At 35.1% G+C, this 24,954-nt stretch overlaps 1 protein-coding gene and 1 non-coding gene across 2 annotated transcripts in view; one reads left to right on the plus strand and one right to left on the minus strand.

The window, feature by feature from the left end:
- BANK1 (B cell scaffold protein with ankyrin repeats 1) overlaps positions 1-23,255 on the minus strand; it is a 193,960-nt gene extending 170,705 nt beyond the window's left edge. Inside the window, exons 1-2 of the mRNA XM_069485451.1 lie at positions 23,252-23,255; positions 16,540-16,938 (exon numbers count right to left, since the gene is read on the minus strand). Of these exons, the coding sequence (XP_069341552.1) occupies positions 16,540-16,938; positions 23,252-23,255 (403 nt within the window). The remainder of the gene's footprint in view (positions 1-16,539; positions 16,939-23,251) is intronic.
- LOC138394018 (U6 spliceosomal RNA) lies at positions 11,798-11,904 on the plus strand. The gene has a single exon (XR_011235286.1). It is a non-coding gene; the product is annotated as a U6 spliceosomal RNA (small nuclear RNA).
- Positions 23,256-24,954: the final 1,699 nt, after the last annotated feature.

Raw genomic sequence — 24,954 nt, forward strand, 5'->3', positions numbered from 1 at the left:
CCTCGGTCCCCAGTTCCAGTTCTGAGGATCCAGCTATGCCCGGGTACAGGGTTCCACCCCTGTGGCTCCAGAGCTCGTGATGGGTCCATGATGCCACCCCTAGGATCCCAGTGTCGCGCCAGGACCCTGTGACCCAACTCCCGAGCCTCCACCACTGCTGCCGGGCCCATGAAACAGCCCCGAAGTCCAATGCTCCTTCCAGGACCCGCCAGCCTCGAGCTGCCATTACACCTGGACCGGATCTGAGCAAATGCCCACAGCCTAGACACACATGACTACTGCCTAGATAGCCTCATCCAGCTGCCACTGTCACTTCCATGGGGAGACCCTAGACAGACCAATCCCTCACAGCTCCAGCTTCCATGGCCAGGGTCTCACCCAGCCCCCAACTTGAACGTCCAACAGTGATAGGGGGAGCAACCTACCACCCCACACAAAGATCATTCAGCACGAGATTGGACTGTGACAATCAGAGGGTAATGAGACAAAACACAACAGCTGCACTACAGGCTCACAGTGTACCCATCCCTCCCCTGCTGGGTCAACCTTCCAGAGTAGGACACTCAAGTGCCATCTAAGGACCACCCCTTCTTCCCACCAAGTAGGAGAGTCACCAAAAAAGAATAGGTGCCTGGCAAACCTATTATCAATGAGTCAAGAAAAGAGGAATCAGTTGAGAAGAAACCAGCAAAAGAACCCTGGCAACATGAAAAAACAATAGTTCGACATCTCCAAGGGATCACAATGGAGCTACAATAGTGGACTATAGCCACAAGGAAATTTCTGAAATGACAGAACTGGAATTCAGAATATGGTGGCAAATAAGATGAATGGAATTGAAGAGAAAGTTGAAAACCAACAAAGAGAAGCCAAAAAAATATTTCATGAAAAATTTTCAAAAGATCCTAAACAACATAGGAAAGGAAATGAAAGAGTCATGTAGGGAATTTCAAAACACAGCAGAAAGCTTCAACAATAAATTAAACCAAGCAAAAGAAAGGATCTCAGAGCTTGAAGGAAAGGCTCTCAAGCCAACCCAGTCATTCAAAGATGCAGAAGAGAGAATAAATAGGACTGAACAATCACTCTAATCACTCAGAGAAATGAAACTATGTGAAGCAAACTAATATACAAATCATAGGTATCTCTGAGGAATAAGAAGAAAGAGCAAAAAGCGTGGAAAATCTATTCAAGGAAAATACTGAGGAAAATTTCCCTGGTATCACCACAGATTCAGACATACAGATAACAGATGGTCATCGAGCACTGGCAAGATTCATAGCAAATAGGACATCTACAAGACACATAGTCACAACCTAGCTGAAGTCAAAATGAAGGAGAACATTTACAAGCTGCAAGATGAAAGCAACAACTAACACACAAAGGAAAACCCATCAGGTTAACTCCAGGCTTCTCAGAAGAGACCTTACAAACCAAAAGGGATTGGGGCCCCATCATTAGTTTTCTTAAACAGAACAACAGCCAGGCTAGAGTTTTGAAACCTGCAAAAATAAATTTCATAATTAACAGAGAAATAAAGACTTTTCTAGACAAGCAAACACTGAGGGAATGTGTCACAACCAGACCTGAACTGTAGACAATACTCAGGACTGCACTGTGCATGGATCAGCACAATAGATATCCACCAGTATAAAAAACACCCAAAAGCTAAGGCTCACAACTCATATGAAACTCATATAAAACACAACTCTTATAAAACAATATCACAGGAGGAAAAACAAAGTAATTAAATACCACCCCACAGGACGAACAGAACAGCATCCCACATATCAATACTATCATTCAACATTAATAGTCTGAATGCTCCACTCAAAATACATAAGATAGCTGAATGGTTGAAAAAACATAACCCAAGCATCTTCTGTCTCCAGGAAACACATCTAACCTAAAAGGACTCACAAGGGCTCGAGGGGAAGGGATGGAAAAAAATAATCCATGCAAATGGAAACCAAAAGACAGCAGGTGTAGTCATTCTTATGTCAGATAAAATTACTTTAAATCAACAATGGTAAAGAAAGACAAAAATGGTCAGTATATAATAGAGAACGGAGCAAACCAATGAGTAGACATAATGATCCTAAATATATATGCACCTAACACAGGACCTCCCAGATTCATAAAGCACTTTCTACTAGATCTAAGAAAAGGAACAAATCGTAGTGTCATACTTGTCAGTGACTACAACAGCCCACTGAAAGAGCTGGACAGATCATCTAAGCAGAAAATAAAAATAAACACTGGATTAAATGAGACTAAAACAAATGTAAATAGTAAACATTCACAGAATATTCTACTCCAAAACTACTAAATACACCTTCTTCTTATCAGTACATGGGACGTTCTCCAAGACTATTTATATCTTAGGCCACAAAACATGTCTCAACAAATTCAAAAATATGAAAATCATACCATGTATCTTCTCAGACCACAGTGGAATAAAACTAGAAATCAATTTACAAGAGAAATACTCTAAACTACACAAAATCATATAATTAAAAAACCTGCTACTGAACAATTATTGGGTCAATGATGAAATTAAGATGCAAATCAAAAGATTCTGTGAACAGAATGACAAAAGGTACAAAAGCTATCAAAATCTATGGGATTCAGCAAAAGAAGTCCTAATGGGAAAATTCATAGCCTTACATGCCTACATCTAAAACACAGAAAGATCACAAATTAACAACCTAATGTCACATCTCAAGGAACTAGAAAAAAAAAAGAGCAACCCAAACCCAAAGCAAGTGGAAGAAAAGAAAGAACAAAGCTCAGATTAGAACTAAAGGAAATGGGAACAAAAACAAAGAAATAATACAAAGGATCAATGAAACAAAAAGTTAGTTCTTTGAAAAGATAAACAAAATTGATAGATCTTTTGCTAGATTAACCAGGAATAGAAGAGAAAGGACCCAAATAATCTCAATCAGAAGTGATAAAGAAGATATTACAACTGATACTACAGAAATACAAAATATCATCCATGAATGCTATAAAAATCTCTATGCAAATAAACTAGAAAATGTAGAGGAAATGGATATATTCCTGGAAATACACAACCTCCCAACACTCAATCAGGAAGAAACAGAACTCCTGAACATGCCAATAATGAGTAGTGAGATAGAAGTAGTAATAAAAAAAATCTCCCAAAAGCAAGAATGACAAGAAAACAGAAGAGATGGATTCATAGCCTAATTCTACTAGGCTTACAAACAAGAGCTGGTACCCATCTTATAGAAATTATTCCATAACATTGAGAAGGAGGCAACCCTAACTCATTCTATGAAGTCAGTATTACCTTGATGCCAAAGCCAAGAAATGACAGAAGAAAAAAGGAAAACTACAGAACAATATCTTTTATGAATATGGATGCAAAAATTCTCAATAAAATACTATCAAACCAAATTCAACAGCACATCCAAAAAAATAGTCCACCATGACCAAGCGGACTTCATCCCAGGGATGCACAGATGGTTAAACATACATAAATCAATAAACATGATTCACCACATAAACAGAAGCAAAAACAAAGATCATGTAATTATCTCAATAGATGCAGGAAACACTCAACAAAATCCAGCACCTTTTCATGATAAAAAACCCTCAACAAACCAGGCATAGTAGGAACACATCTCAAGATTATAAAAGCCATACATGCCAAACCCACAGCCAGCATCATACTGAATGGGGAAAAGTTGAAAGCATTCCCCCTAAGAATTGGAACAAGACAAGTGTGTCCATTGTTATCGCTTCTATTCAACATAGTTTTGGAAGTGCTAGCCAGAGCAAACAGGCAAGAGAAAGAAATAAATGATATCCAAATCAGGACAAAGGAGGTCAAACTATTGCTTTCTGCTGATGATATGATCTTGTATCTAGAAAATCCCAAAGGTTCCAACAAGACTCTTAGAATTGATAAATTCAGCAAAGTCTCAGGTTACAAAATGAATGTACACAAATTAGTTCCATTTCTATTAATATATACTAATAACAGTCAGCCCAAGAGTCAAATCAAAGACTCAATAGCATTCACAATACCTTCAAAGAAAATAAAATACTTAGGAATATACTTAACCAAGGAGGTGAAAGAACATTGAGGAAAGGAGTCACAGATGATGCAAACAAATGAAAACCATATCCTGCTCATGGATTGGTAGAATCAACATTGTTAAAATGTCCATACTGCCCAGTGTGATTTACAGATTAAATGTAATCTCCATCAAAATTCCAAACTCATATTTCACAGATCTATTAATAGAAAAAATAATTTTACATTTTAGTTTGGAACCAAAAAGAGCCTGAATAGCTAAAGCAATCTTAAGCAAAAAGAAAAAATCTAGAGCTATCACATTACTAGACTTCAAATTATACTACAAGGCGATAGTAACCAAAACAGCATGGTATTGATGCAAAAATAGAGACATAGACTAATGGAACAGAAAGAGAACCCAGACATAAAGCCATCTACCTACAACCAACTGGTTTTTGATGTAGCAGACAACATACACCGGGGAAAGGAAGAGCTATTCAGTAAAAGGTGCTGGGAAAATTGGATTAGCCACAGCAGAAAATGAAACAGTACCCCTATCTTTCACCATTTACAAAATTAATTCAAAAGGGATAAAAGACTTAAATTTTAGACATGAAACCATAAAAATTCTAGAATAAACTTCAGGAAAAACTTTTCTACACATCAACCTGGACAAAGAATTTATGACTGAGATCCCTAAAGGCAACGTTGGCAAGAACAAAAATAAATAAATGAGACTTGATTGAATTAAAAAGCTTCTGCATAGCGAAGTGATTAATGAACAGAGTAAATAGACAAGCTACAGAATGGAAGAAAATATTCTCAAACTATCCATCTGATACAGGGCTAATATCCAGAATCTACAAAGAACTCAAACAAATCAGCAAGAAAAAAACAAACTACCCTGTTAAAAAGTGGGCAAAAGACATGAACAGAAGTTTTTCAAAAGAAGATAGACAAATGGCCAACTAACATGAAAAAATGCTAAAAAAATCACTAATCATCAGGGAAATGCAAAGTAAAACCACAATAAGATATCACCTCACCCCGTTGGAACCCTCATTATTAAAAAGTACAAAAACAATTGATGCTGGCATGGATCCAGAGAGAACGGAACTCTTATACACTGTTGAGGGGACTGCAAATTAGTGCAAGAAAAAGAGGCTGCACATTGGAATAACCTATGTTTAAGCAACAATAGAATTGTTTTGTTCTGTTTTATTTTTACTGCCCTGAATGAATGATTAAATTAAATGATAGAAGCATGAAAAAATTAATTAGGAATATTATCCTTCCCTTTAAACTCCATGACTTTGACACTGCACTTGAGTTTCTTTTATATCCTCGGTGAATGACTAGATTATCTTAGCAAGTGACTCTGACGCCTTATTGTGCCCCTCTCAGGGTCAGCCTTAAGTCACCGTCAGGAAGCTGGAATGTGTTTTCTTTTTTTTTTTTTTTTGAGACAGAGTCTCACTCTTTCCTGGGCTACATAGAGTGTTGTGGTGTCAGCCTAGCTCACAGCAACCTCAAACTTCTGGGCTCAAGTGATCCTTCTGCCTCAGCCTCCCGAGTAGCTGGGACTACAGGCATGTGCCACCATGCCTGGCTAATTTTTTCTATATATTTTTAGTTGTCCAGCTAATTTCTTTCTATTTTTAGTAGAGATGGGGTCTCGCTCTTGCTCAGGCTGGTCTCGAACTCCTGACCTCGAGTGATCCTCCCACCTCGGCCTCCCAGAATACTGGGATTACAAGCGTGAGCCACCGTGCCCAGCCAGGAATGTGTTTTCTAAGGATCACTTCTAGTTTAGCAAGTGAAAAGGAAGCTACAATCAATTCATTGCCTAAAAGGAAAAGAATTTTTAATAGGGATTTGATCTAAATGAATGCCCATGATTTTATGAACAAAGTTCTCAGGAATATTAATAACTAACAACTATTGAGCATTTATTAATACTATCTGCCAAGTGCTCTTCTTAGTGCTTCACACATATTAACACACAATGCCCTACCAACTCTGGGGTAGGTAATAATATTATCCTCATCATATAAATTAGTGCATTTATTCTTTGAACTAATATTTATCAACCAACAATGTACCAGGTGCCATTCAAGATGTTCAGGAGGATGCGGTGAGCTTCCTTCACAGGATTTGCAATCTAATGGGGATAGGCAAGCATGTATAACATAAGTAAAATACAGAGTGTGGCAGACGCTGGTAGGTGCTAGGAATAAAATTAAAGCTAGGACGGGGAGTGCAAGGAAAGGGAATGCAGATTGCTGTTTTAAATGAGGAAAATAAGATTCTGAGCAGTGAATTCACTCTTCCAAGCCACCCGGCTAGTTACTGCTGCAGTCGGGAGAGGAACTAGCGAGCCAGACTTCAGAGAACCCGGATCACCGCACTCCACTCTCGCCCAACTCACAGTTACATCCACGCACACGACAGTCAATCTATCACAGGAATTATTGGATAGAATCGAAGATACAAAATTTTCAGAGCTGTTAAAAACAACAACATATGGCTCAAACCTCTAGGGACAATGTTTAAGGAATTAATTTTTGCCATAGCATAAGATTACACCCTATTTGACATGAAATTGATGATTTAGTTAGGATTGCTACTTTGCATAGAAATGGTAGTTGATGTGATAGTGAGGATGTTTATCAGTTCTCGCTTCTCACTGAATGATCTCGCAAGAATGTTTTATGTCACAAAGAATTCCCAGAGGTGGTTTATATGTCGTCGGATTGGCTCTCACGGCCAGAGAAAATGACTGTTTTTACAGTGCCAAACGTGGAATCCTTACCAACAGGCAATAACAATTCTCAGTCTAACATGGGTTTGCAGAAGACAGATCAATTTCTGCGATTTTTTTCCCTTCAGAGATCTTCAAATTCTTTGCAATTATCTAAGAGGCAGAACTTGAACTTGCAGGCTTCCTTTGGCATGTTTTTCAAAAAATGGCCACCAGCAATATTACATATTTTAAATATTAATCAATATCTTAACCTGATATATATTTAGGAATATTTCCTTCCATAAAACTTCAGGGATGCCATACCTAAGGATTTGATTTTAACTTATAAATTACATAAGAAACCTTACTTTCCTACCTCCTCCATTAGACAGTGAGCTCTTGATGGTCATCACCAATCATCTTTGCATCCACCTCAACTCCAACTGATTACCAGAGGCCTGCCACAGAGTAGAAGCTCAATAAAATCAGTTGATGTGGCTAAAACCATTATTTAGTGAACAATCAGCCAAGCGAAAGGGGAACACAAAGGAAAGTAATTGTTCCTAATAGCCAAGAGCCATATTTAAAAGAAAATTATGCAAAGCTGAGTAATGAGGAAAAACAAGTTATACAGATAGTTTTAACTAGCATGGGGAGTAGGAAAACATACTAGACACAGAAAGTATAAATTGTGTGCTTAATGGAGAAAGAATTACTAATACCTAAATGAGTTTCATGGTTATGAAAAAAACATTCCTAATATCTAAATATAATAACAGGAAAATGACAAAATGGTTGATACAAATATTTTAATTGATGATATGGAAATACATCCCAAAGATCAAAAGGCTAATACGAAGAAAGTGTCTAAATGCACGATGGTCAGAGTAATTTGGTTTGATGAATTTGATGATGAAGAAGGCACTCCAAGGAGCCCTTTATATCATTGACTCAAGATTAATGCAGTAGAATATTTATCAGAAAAAGCACAAAATAGGTAAGTAAAATTGACAACAAAATGTGAAAATAAATCTTACTGCAATCAAATGAGACCAAAGAGGGTGGGCGTCCTAAGATGGTAAATAAGAAAAATGGATAATATTTTTGTTTGCAGTTTTGATATACAATACCTAAAATGAAAAATGATACATTTTTGTATAAATAGAAAATGTTTCAAACAGAAAATTCAGAAAGTTATTTACTCTGAAATTTTTACATTTTCTAAGTAGTACTACATGTTCCAAACAGAAATCATTTTCTAAAGCTCATTTACTGTGAGAAAGATCATTGAAATGGAAGACGAGCTATACAATATTGTATTCAAATAAAATACATTGCAAGTTTGTAAATGAAGGCACAGGGGCTAAGACGTTAAATGTGTTAAATTGTGACATTCTTGTTAAACCTAGAATGTGGAGGTGCCAGATGGAAGCCCGAGAATGTCCCTACAACTGTAAGCGCAGCTGATGAGGAAGAGGAGGATTCGCCGCCCGTGACGTCAGTGGCTGGCGAAGATCGTCCCATTGCTGCCACCTCGTCTAAAGTTCTTCTAATGGTGCTTGGCTCTTAGAAATTCATTAATAAATATTATAAAATGATTTTTTAAATGTAAGGAATAAAGGAATGGATCATGAAAAAACAATGGAAGAGAAATAATTTACTTTCTTCCATAAGTGTTATTAACATTTGACATTTGGACTTTGGAAGGGAGAAGCCAGTGCTCTCACTCCACATGGATTTTTCTAGATTCCTCCCCATTTCTGGACGATGGGTCTTGCACAAAGAATGTAATATCTTGGGGTTTCAGTCTCATCATCTGTCAAATAATGACGTTTGACGAGATATTATTTGTGATCACTTTTAAAGCTAGAATGTCTATAATTTATTTATAAGAAGAGTTTTTTTAAATTCTTCAAATAAAGAACTAGAAAAATCTTCATCTAAATTTATAACTTCTATTTTTCATAATATTTCATCTGTTTGTAGCTTATCTCTGAAACATTTATTTTTGCTTCTCCCTACATAAATATAGTGCGCAATTCTGTGTAATTAAGATTCTCATTACCATCTGAATTTATGCTCCAATATATTAATTTTTTGTTTCATTATTTTGAACTATGTGTTCCAAGCTGGAATCTTTTATTACAGTACAACATTGATTGTGGTGAGATTTTCATTTTCTCATGGAACAGTTGCTAATATATCATTTTTGAGCCAAAGGCAAAATCTGATATCCTGGCCTATCATTTCAGATTTTTTAAAAATGTTAAAAAAACATTATTCACACATTCACTTAAGTATAGCCCTATACTTGTCATTTATGTTTTGCTTTTTCCTCCGACATAAGTTATGGTTTGTTTTAAAATGGTTCTATGCACATATTTGGCAAGTACTCTTTCAACTTTTAAATAGCTTATATTCTACATTATAACAATTTATCTAAGGAATGAAATATGCCAAAATGCTAACAAAGATTGCCTCCAGGTACTATCACTCTAAGTGACATTTTCTTCCTGCTTCTTTTATATTGTCTGTACTATTAATTTTTTTGGAATTAGCATGTATGACTGTTATAATTAGACAAATAAATAAAAAAGATTAAAATAATTTTCTTTGAATTTTTACATTTTCATCCACAATTCAAAAGCGCTATTATATATTTGTTGAGATCAAATACTCCATAAAGTTAAATATTTAAAATTATATAGTATGTATCTTAGAAGAAAAGTGAAAAAAGCAACTGTCTAACTCCCTTTCCCTAGTTTCTACACAGCTTTTAGAGACTAAGAAACAATTACACGTTAGATATAAATCACACTTTCTCATATTCTAAAAGAATTTTAATGAGTTGTAAAGAACTTTGCCAGCTGAACAAAAAAATTATTGCCTATGGTGCTAGTCACTGTGAATGGTGGAACAGTGATTGAGACAAATCCCTCTTGCTTCAGAAGACTCCAGACTAGTTGAAGGGATGATAGAGTATTTATTAGGGGACCGGGTGGCATTCAAGTAGGGCTGAAAAATACATGTTCTCAATTTCCATAATGTTAGTCAAATTGAAGGTACTTGAATAAAAAGTAATGCTAAATAAGAGTTAAGCTTCCTCATATGGAAAGCTATTGAAGAGATTGATGAGCATTACTTGCATTCCTACAAATACGTTTTACAGCATTACGATACTATTAACAGCCAAAAGATAATATGTATATGAGATGAGTTTAAGAGGACTTGTGTTGATTTTCATCCATCCCAACACTCCTATTACAACTCAAAAGGAAACTGTAATTGCCTAGTAGGGAGTACAACCGTAAAAATTTAATGGATAAATATAGTTCCTGGGAAAACAGGTAATTCCAACTCTGCTATTAGGCAACTTATAAAAGGAAATTTTACATAATTTAAATTCTCTCAGTATATAGGAATATTCAGACACTAGTTAAAGTAATTTTAAACAGTTCATGAAAATTTAAGGTTAAAAATATGTCCTCAGTACATGAATGTAAGTGAATTCCCATTTGGTGGTATCATAAAATGTCTGACTTTTTAAGTCTTTATTTCAGAACTTAGTTTAAATTGCCTACTGTGTTTCTCAGTGATGAATAAAGTTAAAATACACACATATCTCACTTGATTCTCTACGTGAAATACAAAAACATGATAAAGCTGTGTCAGATACACCATCTCATATCAAGCTGCCAGCTGATCTGATACGACATTAGATCTTATCTTTGAGCATAAACATAAGTGTGAATGAGAAAATGTTCCTGATGTTAAGAAAATAATGTTTAAAGTGTTTTAAAAATAATTATTGAGATTAGCAAATGATTGGTCACCAGCCAGGGCAATGCATGTTTAGGTCAAACACAGCTGATAGGAAAAATTTCCCTCCAACGGTGTAATCATTACTTATGGGTAGATTCCTGTGGACCTCACATCACAGTTCTGTAGACTTCAGCACACCAACTGTCTTGGCCTAGATTTCAGAACCAGATATTTTATTCAATAAGACAGAGTAAAATTTTGCTTTTTTCATAGGCTTTATACATAGTTTCTTCCCTTGGACACTAGAGTCAATGTTCAGAAGAGCCTTGGAGGGTTCTGTTAATGCAGCAGAAGACCGTTCCTGTGTGGAACTGAATCATGAAAAGAAGACCAGCTTTTAGCAAAAATGAAGAGAAAATCATCTAAAGAGAGGTGGGATATTTAGAATAGCAAAGAATAAATAGCATGAGCTAGCTAGCTGCTACTGAGTAGTTAATAGCACAATAATTCTGAATAGTGTGCATTAGTGCAACTTAGTTTGGCTTCCCACAGGGAAGTGGCAGAAATCTGGACTAGGGGCACTACCTTCATAACATGAACACGGTTAAAACCACCCAGAGCCAGAGCATCGCAGAGAAAGCCATCACCAACACAATGAAAATGCCCTGATCAGATGTCCTTATCTTATCTTACTAGCAATAAACAAATTGTGATTATATTCCTGTGCCTAAAACTCATAAACTTCTTGGGGACATCCTTTGTAACCCATTAACAGACTCAGGGGTATGCAAAACAAACCTGGAGGTCCTCAATTTACATGACAAATGTATGTCCCATGTCCCATGGCTTGTCTCCGATTAACAGACCCCCTTATCTTAAAACATTCCAAGCCTTTAGACAAAGCTTCATGTCTTTAACCAATTACAAGTCAAAGAATCTTTAAACGCACCTATAATCTGTGAGCCTCCCCTTTGAGATGGCCCACCTTTTCAGGCCAAACCAATGTATGCCTCCCACGAATTGATTTATGACTTTACCTGTAACCCCTGTCTCCCTGAAATGTATACAACCAAACTGTAACCCAGCCACAGCGAGTCCACTTGCTCAAGGCTTCATGGGCTTGGCTCTGGGTCATGGCCCTCAAACTTGGCTGAGAATAAATCTCTTTAAAATTAAAAAAAAAAAAATTAGTGTTTGAGTTTCATTCTTCAAGATATGTAAGAATGATCAAAAATGACATTTAGGTGCTCACTTCGGCAGCACATATGCTAAAATTGGAACGATACAGAGAAGATTGGCATGGCCCCTGCGCAAGGATGACACACAAATTCATGAAGCGTTCCATATTTTTTCTGTTTAATAGAACAGTTTATTGTATTTCAGAATAGCTAGAAGTTTTCAAATGCTCCCAACATAAAGCAAAGATGAATGTTTCAGGTGAATCATGTCCTTGTTACCCTGATTTGATCATTGTATGTTGTGTGCTTGTATCAAGATGTAACATGTACTCCATGAATATGTACAATTATTATGTATCAATAAAAAATTAAAAAAAGAAAAAAAATGACAGAAGATAAAATAAGAATAGAATTTTAAAAGATTAAAAAAAAAAACTTCTTCAAAGAAAAGCTGAATATATATCATACCTTGAGAAAGAAACCTTGGAACCTCAGTCTTCACAGCCTCAGAAATCATTTGAGCTACTCTATTAAATCACGCAAGCCAGAGAAGCTCTTTGGGACAAAATAAAACCCTTGTGTAAAGTATCAGGTACCTGAACTCACATTTATAATTCAGACTTTTTGAGTAATATACTTTTCAAACACTCCATCATTTTAATTGGAATTCTGAAATTATAATGAACTATTAGTTTCGTAGAGAAAGAAAAAAAGCAGATATTCAATCCCTGAATCTGAAAGTTGGCAGCTAATAATTTTTCAAACCTTCATAAATTCTAGAAGTATGAAAACAGTTCTACTGGCCTTTGTCCTAGATGTAAGTTATCATTCCACATTCACTGTTATAATTGAGTAATTATTGCCTAAATCAGTGAACAATTAATGTAGGTGTTTTAAATCCTGCTGCTAATTTACAAATAGTTTACATAATATTTGACTATGAGAGGCCTTGTCTGTTATTCTAAGGGACTTTGACTTTATTCTGCAGGCCATGTAGAGTTCTACAGTCTAGTGTGTGCTTTAGAAGAGCAGAGAGGAGAGAGGAAAGCGACTGGCCCTAGTAGATTATGAAAGGGAGGAGGAAGATTCAGGCCAATGGATGAAAAATGGGAAAGGAGAGTCATTTCTAAGGCGGAGAGATTAAGTGAACGGGGAAGAAGGGGAGGGCTCTGGGATAGCTCTGGGGTGATGGTTTAAGCCTTCTTTACTTTGGAACAATAACTCATCCTTTCTTTTAGTTTCTTGACCTTAATATTTTTGAAGAGTACAGAGCAATATTTTGTAGAATCTCCGTCAATTTGGGTTTTTCTGGTATTTCTTCACGATTACATTCATGTTATGAATTCTTGACAAGAATACCACAGCAAACCTTTTCATGGAAGTGGAGACCCCAACGGCTCTATAAACATTTAGAAACCTTCACTTACAAACACAATTTGTCTTTTCTGTTTTTTTTTTCTTTTTTTTTTTTTTTGATGTTTAGAATGCTGAAATGTTTTTAAAAGTAAGTTAATAGCATCACATTTTAAAAAATGTAAATAAAGAAAAGAAAAGACATGGTCAAAATAGTTCCAGTGAATATAGACTGTCATCAGAGTCATACGTAGACAACAGTCAAAATTAATGGAATTAGAGACGGGGAAAATATTTTTCAAGCAGAAAAGATCTGAGATGAATGTATCGATAAAGCAACTTTTCCACTGACTTTGAGGATGGCTGAGATTTCAACTGAAAATATAAGGAAGGAAAAGAGGGAGGAGGACAGCGGTGTGCGGGCTGTTCCTTGAATGGGAACCACGAGCTCACCCTAGCGCGCAGCATGGCCACACCAGTGCTGATGACAACAGCTGTCTGGACATCCGCGCTGCAGCCGGGACTTCAGGGAGCTGAAGGGCTGTGCAAACAGGACAGACTTCACTGGACAGGCCACGAGATCTCACCAACCAGCTCTGAGCAGCCACGGGAACCAGAGCTCTTACAGCAGCACACAGCCCAGACAGGAAGAAAGGAAAGTCATGCTTCTGCATAGTTTGTTTCTGTTGTGTTGTTTGTGTTGTTGTTTGTTTTGCTTTGTTTTTCCAATAACGCTACTGTTATGCTGCTACTCTTCATTTTGGGTTTCTTCATTGAGGTTTAATAAAGCTAAACATTTGGAATCTTTGGTTTGGTGATATGAGAACAAAATTGAAATGTTAAGGTTCTTCATGAAAGAATGAACAGTTTTTCTTATCATTGGATAATGATGAAAATGTAAGAAAATCAACCGAGGAGAGAGCTGTTGGTGAATGGGAGGCAGGTGCTGAGAGCAAACCAGAGTGCCTGGTCCAGAGACACAACGTGGCAGAGTCAAGGACAAAGAGTGAGGCAGGAAGGTGGCCCAGAAGAGGGGCCATGATCCCAGAAACCAGTGAACATCTGCTTTTTCAAAAGGAGGACCAAAGTATAAACTGGTGATACTTCAAAATATTAGTTGACTTTGTATACATTTGAGATTAGATTAATTATAATAATTCTTTATATATTATGTTTATATAATTAATTATGTAAACAATGCTGCAAGAAACCTATAAATGTAGAAGGACTGGAAGAAGAAAATTAGGTGAAAAACCAAAAGTAAATAAAGAAGTAACAGACAGAAAAAGGAAGAACTATCATCAATGCAGTTATAAAACGCACAAAAAGGTGGTAACACATCTGAATTTGTATTATTCTGAATCTGAAAATTGAGATAGGAAATTAGTTTTCTTAATTCCTTAAAAGGAAATAAAATACTCAGATTACACATGAATTACTGTATCTTTCCTTTTTAATATTCAAAACTTTTCTCTGGAGCCTTGATTGATTTAAAAATCTTTTTCTCTCTCATTAAGTATCTTAAAAATTCCTCTGATTTGTCTTGGTGTTATATGAATATATTTGAACATTTAATATTTGCCATGACTTTCCTGGCATTTTTATTATTCTCTTCATCATAGCATGTCCCTGAATAATGTTTCTCTTATTCTTTATATAATTTCTTTATGGAATGTGGGAAAAGTAGAAAAGGGGGAGTAAAGATTGAATTTCACACCTTTTGCCCTATTTTACCCATTTTTACACTGATCTCAATTTTTAAAACCAGAGTCTATATATTCAATATAAATGTCAACATGAAACATAAACTAATTTAGCAGACCATGTAAGCTTATTAAAACAAATTTATTAGACTATAGCAATTAATGCCAATTTTGTCAAGGGACACAACCCATATATAAAAGTTATTTTATGCATGGCTTGGGAATTGCTTATACACCTACATTCTGGAACAAATCTGGAGGCATCACTTTATCTACTTGAAGATATACTACAAGGCTATAATAACCAAAACAGCATGCTACTGGCACAAGAACAGAGACATAGACCAATGGATCAGAACAGAGAATGCTGATATAAAATCATCTTTATATTTCCATCTGATTTTTGACAAAGCATACAATAATATACACTGGGCAAAAGAATCTATATTCAATAAATGGTGCTGGGAAAATTGGATAGCCACATGTAGAAGAGCGACGCAGGATCCACACTGCTCACCACTCACAAAAATTAATTCATGATGGATAACAGACTTAAACCTGAGGCATGAAACTATACGAATTCTGGAAAAAGAGGTTGGAAAAACTCTTATAGACATTGGCCTCGGCAAAGAATTTATGAAGAAGACCCCAAAAGAAATCACAGCAACAACAAAAATAAATAAATGGAACCTGATCAAATTATAAAAAGCTTCTGCACAGCCAAGGAAACTATCAATAGAGTGAACATACAACATATAGAATAGGAGAAAATATTTGCATGTTATACATTTGAAAAGGGGCTGATAACCAGAATCTACAGATAAGCAAATCAGCAAGAAAAAAATCAAACAACCCCATTAAAAAGTGGGCAAAAGACATTAACAAGTTTTTCAAAAGAGGATAGACTAATGGCCAATAAACATATGAAAAAATGCTCAATCTCTCTAATATCAGGGAAATGCAAATCAAAACCACAATGAGATATCCCCTAGCTCCAATAAGAATGACTTTTATCAAAAAGTCCCAAAATAACAGATGCTGATGTGGATGTGGAGAGAAAGGAACACCTATACACTGTTTCTGGGACCGCAAACTAGTTCAACCTCTATGGAAAGTGGTATGAAGATATCTCAAAGAACTAAAAGTAGACCTACCCTTTGATCCAGCAATCCCATTACTAGGTATTTACCCAATGGGAAAAAAAGACATTCTATAATAAAGACATCTGCACTCAAATGTTTATTGCAGCCCAGTACACAACTGCAAAGATGTGGAAACAACCCATGCACCCATCAATCCATAAGTGGATTAACAAAATGTGGTATATGTATACCATGGAGTACTACTCAGCCATAAAAAATGGTGAACTAATACCATTTGTAACAACTTATATAGAAATGGAAACCTTCTAAGTGAAGAATTGTAAGAATGGAATAACAACCACCACGTGTACTCATTATTAAATTGGAACTAAATGATCAATACTTATGTGTACATACGGTAGTAAAATTCAACGGAAATCAAGCAGGTACAAGTGGGTAGGAGGCGATGGGTAAATTCACACCTAATGGGTATAATGCACTATCTGGGTGATGGACACACTTATAACTTTGACTCAAACTGTACAAAAGTAATTCATGTAACCAAAACATCTATGCCCCTATAATATTCTGAAATTAAAATACAAACTTTCAACTTTTTAATCACAACAACAATAACAACAAAAGAACAAAGAAGATTTGGCAACACTACCTCTGAACATGATACTCTGGATGACAGAGATGTAGTCTTCTGGCTCCTGCTCAGTTGAGATTTCCCATCTGCTTCCAGAGATATTTAATAATTTGTAGAGCTGGTCTGAACTCTTCACTCCACAAAGCATAGTGACTACACTTTCTGGTGAATCAAGTACCTTTTCCAGAAACTGACATTTCTTTGGGGTTAGGTCTTTAAGCAGGCTGTTTGATAATATCAAAAGTTTACATTCGTAAGACGGTAAGTTCAGCAATTCCAAATGCCGAAGGGAGAAATTCTCCAAGCAATATAGCAGGATTGCTTCCCTTTTCACAACACGTAAAAAGATTTCCCTCAAGTACAGAGCCCATTCCTCAGCATCTTCTTCATATATCACTATGATGTCTTTCGTATTTCCTGGAAAAAGAAAAAATAATGTCTTAATTTTCTTATATTTGCAATGCTAACAGCAGGTGAGATTATTATTTCTCAAAATTTAAATATACTCTTTAGGAAACACATTAACTTGTTTATACCAGAGACTAATAATAAAATTCATATTATCCCCACCATAATCATACAGGATTAAAGCAATAATTAAGATGTAACACAGTGCATGTTTTGTGTGAGTCTACGCTGTATTCACTACACAAATGTGAATCTAGGACGCTCAACAGAAATATTTAATAGTACAAGGCCTCACAGTGGAATGAACAAAATACTCTGAAATTAGGGGCACTGGGCATGGCCCTGCCAGTAAACACAAATTTTACCTAAATTATGATATTTCACTCCTTTGAGCCATTGTTACTTCTTCTCTTAAATGAAGGTTTAATAAATAAACCTTGCCCAATGAATGAAATTATTTTGAGCAGAAATGTAAGAATTTACATTAAAGGAATTTAAAATTTTTCTTCCAGGTAAAAATGAGTACATAAACTCGGATTACAGAATTTCCATCTCCAAATGCCCAACAAAATAAAATACGCATTTTCTTAAAATTGAAAGAAATTCAACAGCGGAAACCAAACAAAGGGGTGCTAGCTCATGTCATAAACTAAATTAAAGTTGATGCCAATGAAATAAATTGAAGGTTCTGGTAGAGCAGTATGAATTTTAAACCTATCTCCCACTCCAGAATCAGTATTGATGAAGAAACTTGAGTCACCAAAACGCTCAGGGTGCTCATGAATCCCTTCCCCATCTGAAAACAGATTTTGGGGTATCCACAGAGCTGAAAAACCTGTCAGTATCCTCCCCAAGTCGGGGCTCAAAAAGCAGCCAGGAAAACGAGCCAAATCTCACAAACTCAACTACATCCGTGGGCAGAGGAGAGGGGTCTTGCAGAGGACATTTAACAGTGTCTTAGCAGAGACCACAACCCAGATATCCAACTAGAGCATCACACATATTTTCCTTCTCTTCTTTTCCCTCAGGCCATAAAAAAAATGACAGGAATAAAGATTCTGTCTTTTCACACTGTAGCTTGGAGGGAAAAATAAAAAGTACCAAATAAGGTAGGTAGGGGAATTTAAAGGGTAACTTGCCCACACCCTATTATGTAAATAAAAAGTCTAAACTGAGCTAAGATGAGAGATTGCAATACAAACTCGTGGCTATGGAAAGAGTATGGCCAATAATGATCATCACCAGAAAGAAAGTAATACAGCAGGCAAAAACTAGCGGAGATCACAAGTAGGGAGGAGAAACTATGAAAGTCCTTCATAGCATAAAAAACACCATAGATTAAATAAAACCAAAATCCAAAGACAAGTTGATTTAATTAAAAAAGAATCATATGAAAGAATATAATAAATAAGACAAATTGAGAAAACAATTGAAAAAACAATATTGACAAAACAATATTATTACCCAGATAATAAATAAATTAGAGAAAGTAATGACTAGATTAGACACAGGTAATATTTTAATTTCTGGCCAAAAATAAAAGCGTAATATTTTCATAGCAAATACAAAAAGAAAAAAAAGGAGAAAAAGAAAAAGCAGAGCAGGGTTAACAAAATTGGCGAAAATATGATATACCTAAATACGAGTCAAAAAAAGAAAATATTGAACATAAGGATTATCCGAAATTCTTAAGTAGAGAAGAACAAAATATAGATAAAAATATTGCAAAATATTTTATGAATTTTAAAAATTTTAAAAGTCCTTGAAATAAGGAAGGAAGATAAAGGAACAGCTCTACGAATCAATGGGACACAATCAGATTCCAAGAAAAATTGTTAAGAAAAGCCTATCTTAATTAAATTCCCCTTGGTTTAATGATGATTATAAAACTTCACATATCTAGGAGGGAAAAGCAAGTCATCAACAAGAAGAAAAATACTAGGTTGGTCTTGATTTCTTCAGAACAATTTCAAGGACAGATTTTCATGAATTATAAGAAAGTTCTTACAAAACTTATATTTATAGTATATTCATACTATGCAATACTGCAGAACAATAAAAAAGAATGAACCAATGCTACTTGCAACATGGATGAATCCAAAGACATAATATTAATTGAAAAAGAAAGAGTGTATGATTGTATTTATATAAAGTTACAAAGCAGAAAAACTTTATCCATGGTGATAGATCAGAATATGTGAGGGTAGGATTAATGAATGAAAGCAGTCATAAGGGAGCCTGCTGGAGTCCTGAGAACGTTCTATACCTTAATCTGATGGTGGTTACATAAAAGTATACATATATAACAATTCACTCATCTGTATGTCTTAGATTGTGTGTGTAAATTATACTGCAAAAAACAGGTAAATTAAAGTATCAACAGAAAGTTTCAGGATGGCAGCTGTTCAAGAGGCCTGGAGGCTAGCAGGACTTACAAAAGTTAATGAACTGGGGAGGGAAATAAATAACATAATTGTAATATTATTGCATGTATTTGAAAAGCTGAGAATAATGCTAATAATAGAGCTTGGACAGTTCAGATAGGACATTTCCAAAAAAAATAAAGATGGGTACAAGACAATCTTTTGCACATAATATAAAAAATGAAATAAATATTAATTCCAGAAAAACAAACAAAAAAGTTAAAAGGTTATAAAAAGAAAGCAGAATAATTATACACTATGTGGATCGATAGCGTATAATGTAGTAGTAATATAATGTAATAGTGTAAACGTGTATATGATCATAATACTGTAAAAACTGATAAATGACTTATCTACAAGTTGAGATTTAAATATTCTGAAAAATAAAAGTCAGACAGAGTTAAATATTTATCTAACATATTACAGGAAGCCAATAAATAATAGCTAAAATTAGCAAATGAAGAAATAGTAATATAAATGTATCTTTTTAAAATATAGAACAAGAAAGAGACATTTGAAAAAAATATGGTTCTTAGGTTCTTATGGGAAGTGGAATGGTGTTTGGGGCAGGGGAGGGCAGAGGATGCCAGAGGTTCACTACAGACCTTTTACCACTGTTTTAAATGAAAGTAACTGCAATCAACATTTATTTATTTTTTTTTTTTTTTTTTTTTTTTTTTTTTTTTTTTGAGACAGAGTCTCACTCTGTTGCCCAGGCTAGAGTGAGTGCCGTGGCGTTAGCCTAGCTCACAGCAACCTCAAACTCCTGAGCTCAAGCGATCCTCCTGTCTCAGCCTCCCGAGTAGCTGGGACTACAGGCATGCACCACCATGCCCGGCTAATTTTTTCTATATATATATTTTTAGCTGTCCATATAATTTCTTTCTATTTTTAGTAGAGATGGGGTCTCGCTCTTGCTCAGGCTGGTCTCGAACTCCTGAGCTCAAACGATCCGCCCACCTCGGCCTCCCAGAGTGCTAGGATTACAGGCGTGAGCCACCGCGCCCGGCCAACATTTAAATAACAGGAAAAAAAAAAAAAAAAAAAAAACCTAAAAAGTGGCAGAACCAAAGTAAAGGAAATGGAAGTGTAAAAAAACTTTGCAAAAAGAACAGAGGGTGAGTTAAATACATGTACACATAGAACAAAGACCAGACACTGAGTGCACCATGATTGCATTACAAAATGTACATATCAAAAATCTTGATGAAATAAAAATAATTACAGAAAAGGAAAACTGAGCAATTGGGGAGGAGAATGTACAAAGTACTAAACTCAGCTTTTACACAATTAGTCCTTCAACACAGCCTAAAGCTGAAACATAAATTTAAAAAATAAACTCATTCTCTCAGCATTATTTATATCATCATTTTTCCTTAAGCCATAATATAGAATCTAAAAAGTACTCAGAGTGAAGAAATTTTTATATAAAATTAATACATCTTTCAATTTTACCTTATATTAATTTTTTATGTAAAGTATAATCTCATTTTTAATTAAATAATCACTACCTACCAATCTATTTAAAATAATCCCATCAATTGTTAACAACAGTTGTTTATAAGAAAGAGAACTTTGAGCAATATATGGCTTTTTTTTTACTCTTCCATATTGCTTATATTTTTATAATAAACTGGTATTATTTTACAAAACAAAGTAATCATCTTTAAAGATCAGTTTGTACAATATTATTATTAGTACAAAGAACAAAGCACCAAAACTGCTCCACAATCATCTTTTTTCCTTCGAATACAGGGCATGTGTTCTCTGCACCACAGATGTGGTGACTACTATAATGATTTTGTGAATGTTTGCATTTTTATTGAATTATTGGGTTTATGTATTGTCACCTTGTCTCATGATATAAATATTACCTCTGAGAGCAGATACTTTATCTTTCAATTCATTGATTTCTACACAATGCCTAGCATAATTTCTTGAAGAGATATTCAACAAATTTTTTTTATATGTTTATATACACAGAATGAGAAAAAACATCTGGAAGAAAACATATGAGAATCACACACAAGTTGTGTATGAATCATCAGTATTGTTCTGTTGTTCTGTGTGTAGTGTCTCACCCAGCCTGGATGCTAAATAAATACTCACTGAATAAATACAAACATGATGCCATAATACAGTATTTTTAAATGTAAGGAACAGAAAAAGGAAGAGTTTTCTTTATATTACATATATAGCCAGAGTAAGCGGGTATATATTATAAAATAACTGGAGTAAAAATAAAACTAAAAATAATTGAAATTATCAAGCACTTAAAATAAACTAGGTCTCTATGTGTTTTCCATATGCTATTTCATTTAATTCCCCAAATTACCCTATGAAGTAGGTACTAATGTTATTCCCATTTTATAGATGAGAAAACTAAAGCAGTATTAGAATCAGGATTCCAATGCAGCAAAGGACACAATGACATTATTTAAAAGATTAAAACGGGTTATTTGTAGTGATATGGGTTAGATTAGTCAATATTAAGCAGCCCATGAGGTAGGTAATCGTAAGTACGCAAAGAACGTGAAGGCTTACTGAGAGTCTGGTTTTCTATCAAAGAAAAAGAACATACAGTGTCCTCCACGAGTACAGTTATCTATGAAGAATTTATAAAATCGACTTATTGACTCTAAAATTTAAATCAATAAAATTATAGAATAAGCTCTGAGTATATATTAAAGTTTGGAATGAACACCCTCACGTGATGTGTTTGGATATCACAACTGGCAGACAAACTTCCCAAGACAATTGCACGGGTAGTCTTTCTTTCTCAATACCCCAGATTCATGTTTACTTATGCTAATATTAATCCTTCTTTTAAAATTTGTATTTGACTTATACTTTGTCAATAACCTCTATATGACAATTTTCAAAAATCTGAATTTGGCATCAAATGTCATCCCTTGGGTCTCTATGGATGAAGTCATTTCAGTCTTTTCATCTTTAATTTTCTCAACTATTATTTACAGAGACTTCCCATGTATCAAGGACATTGATTGGCAGTTAACACACATCCCCTCATTTAGTCCTCAGGAAACTGGTTGGAGTCGGTCTCGTGCACTGATGCTCACACTGCGCCTCGGAGGGGTTAAGAAACTCATCAGAGCCCCAGAGATAATCACTAATCGTCAGGCTACTTTCCATGCTTTTCATAGCAAACTAAATTGAGTCAAAATATGAAAGTTAATAGCCATTTAAATAGCCATGGTTTTCTTTTCCCTTGTCCTAGAAAACAGAGGCTTGTACTTGAGAAATATTTAGGCTAGAGACCCAACAATAGTTCTCTATGAATTCTCAAGATTTCCCTAGTGGCCTTGCAATGCACTTCATTTTATATACTTGAGCTAAATCAAGCCTAAAGTATTTTCCCAATTCAGGAGGTTATTGGCATTAAGATTGGCCAACTATTACAGGCTGTGAAATGAAACAATAAATGATGAACCTGAAACATAAAAATACAAAATTTTCATTCCTGGAAACTTCATCATAATTAAAGGACATTACTATTGAAGATGGAATCAAGATCTGCAAATAAATTACTTAAAATGTACATCTTGGGCCTAGCAACATAAAGTCAATGACAGCATGATATAATGGTTTTATAGGAACAAAATACAACCAGGTTAATTTTTATAAAATACTATAAAGTGTTCTTTCAGATTCAATAGTGCCCTTATTTATTCATCTTACAAAATGATGCAACAAATTTTTAAACCTGAAGGAAATGTTTATCAATAATTTAAATCAATAATTGCATTTCCACTGAAAACAGATTACACTACATATTACCAAGAGAATGAGACTAAATATAAATCAAAGTTCTTCCTATTACATATGCACAGCTTCAAATGGCAGATTTTCTTCTTTTTGAATAAGATCCAATCTCCTACCCATGTTTTGATTGCGCATAATGGAAAGAGATTGCGTGATATATCTTTTCAGTATTACATTTTTCTAAACAGTAACCAAAAGGCAGAAGAAAAGAAAGCAGAAAATCACCATAAATAAATAAATAAATAAAATGAGCTACGGCAATGATGAATTCAGTAGGGGCAACATAAACATTAATCCTGATATAATCATACACACACACATGCATCATTATTTAAATTATACTGTAAGTATAACTCAAATACCCCAACTTTCTGCTGCTATTTCTAGTACAGGAGGGAACAAAATGGGATTTGTTAAAGGTGTTAAGTGAAACACACTGTAACTGATGCATGTCCCACGTCTCCCTGGACCACCTGCTACAGCTTAGTGGGCAGCTAACACTGAACGCTGAACACTTCCGACCTCTGCTTTGCTGCCCGAGGACTTTCTCCGGGGCTCAGAGAAAGCTGCCGGAGCTCGTGCTCTGCCCAGCGGCTCAGAAGTGCTGAGGATTGAGCGCACGGAGGGGTGGGAGGCAAGCTGAGCCAATAAGGAACGAAAGTAAATGTGTGAATAACTCAGCTTCTCTGCCCTGCGGTGGGACAATTCTAAGACAGTAATCAGAGGGTCCCAGTGGTCTTGACCTGTAGCTGCTCCTTGCATTCTTTTGCTTATTAACACACACATCGTTGCCTTTTCTCCCTCTCTTTCTTGTCTCATTCCTTATGCTCTCACTAGTGATTCATGGCCTCATTCTCAAACTATCTGTACTCAAGTCTGTTTCTCAGAGTCTTCTTCAGAAATCTCTATGCACATATGTTATTTAACTTAGTTCTTCCTTTCAAACACAGGAAGGCACCAACACGTAATTTTAAGATTGTGCTTTTTAGCTATGGTGAAGAACGACCAGCAAAAATTATTTTTATACAAACCCAGAACTTCCCCTTTCTTCTTTTTGAGGTGCAAACAAATACTTCTGTGCCTCACAGAACAACCACGGAAGAAAATTCTGTCCCTTTTATGTAAAAAAAAAAGTGTGACATTAATTGTTACAGGATTATTTTGCAAAGACTTCCTTACCCTGCATATACAAACTGAAAATGTTCAACTCCCACCTCTAAATACTTTTTAGGCCTAGTAAGCCCACTTATAAAACTGCAAAAACACAAGTACCTAACAGGGTTATTCAGAGTATTAACTGCAAAAATGCATATAGTGTGCTTATCACGAGGCATAGAAAATAGGAGTCAAGGAATAGTAGATCCTGCCAGTAAAACCGTGTATATATGAAAACAGAAGGGTATATTCAAAAGTTTCTTAAAATATTTCCTCAGTAATAAGACACATAAATGATTAGATATAGTAGATCTTAAAATAAGTTATTTCCAGAGTTTCCATATTTCCTATTTTATTTATAGACATTGGAATGGGAATTAAAAGAAAAATTTAAAAAATATTTTGTTATCAATAAAGAGATATCATAGATGAGAATCCCTTGCTCCTTTCCAAGTTCCCAAGATAATTTGTATTAAAAGAAGGAAAGATGTAAGTGACAATTTGGGAAATGTACTATGCTAGGAATAGCTTTTACGTATCTAAGAAGATGTCTAGATCATATTTAGGAAACTGAAGAATAATAACGATAATAATAGCAGCTAAGTTTTACAGTCTCTTACTGTGTATCAGGGATTGTTCTAAGAGATTTATTTAATCTTCACAA

This window comes from Eulemur rufifrons, chromosome 13 (assembly GCF_041146395.1).
Source record: "Eulemur rufifrons isolate Redbay chromosome 13, OSU_ERuf_1, whole genome shotgun sequence".
NCBI lineage: Eukaryota > Metazoa > Chordata > Mammalia > Primates > Lemuridae > Eulemur > Eulemur rufifrons.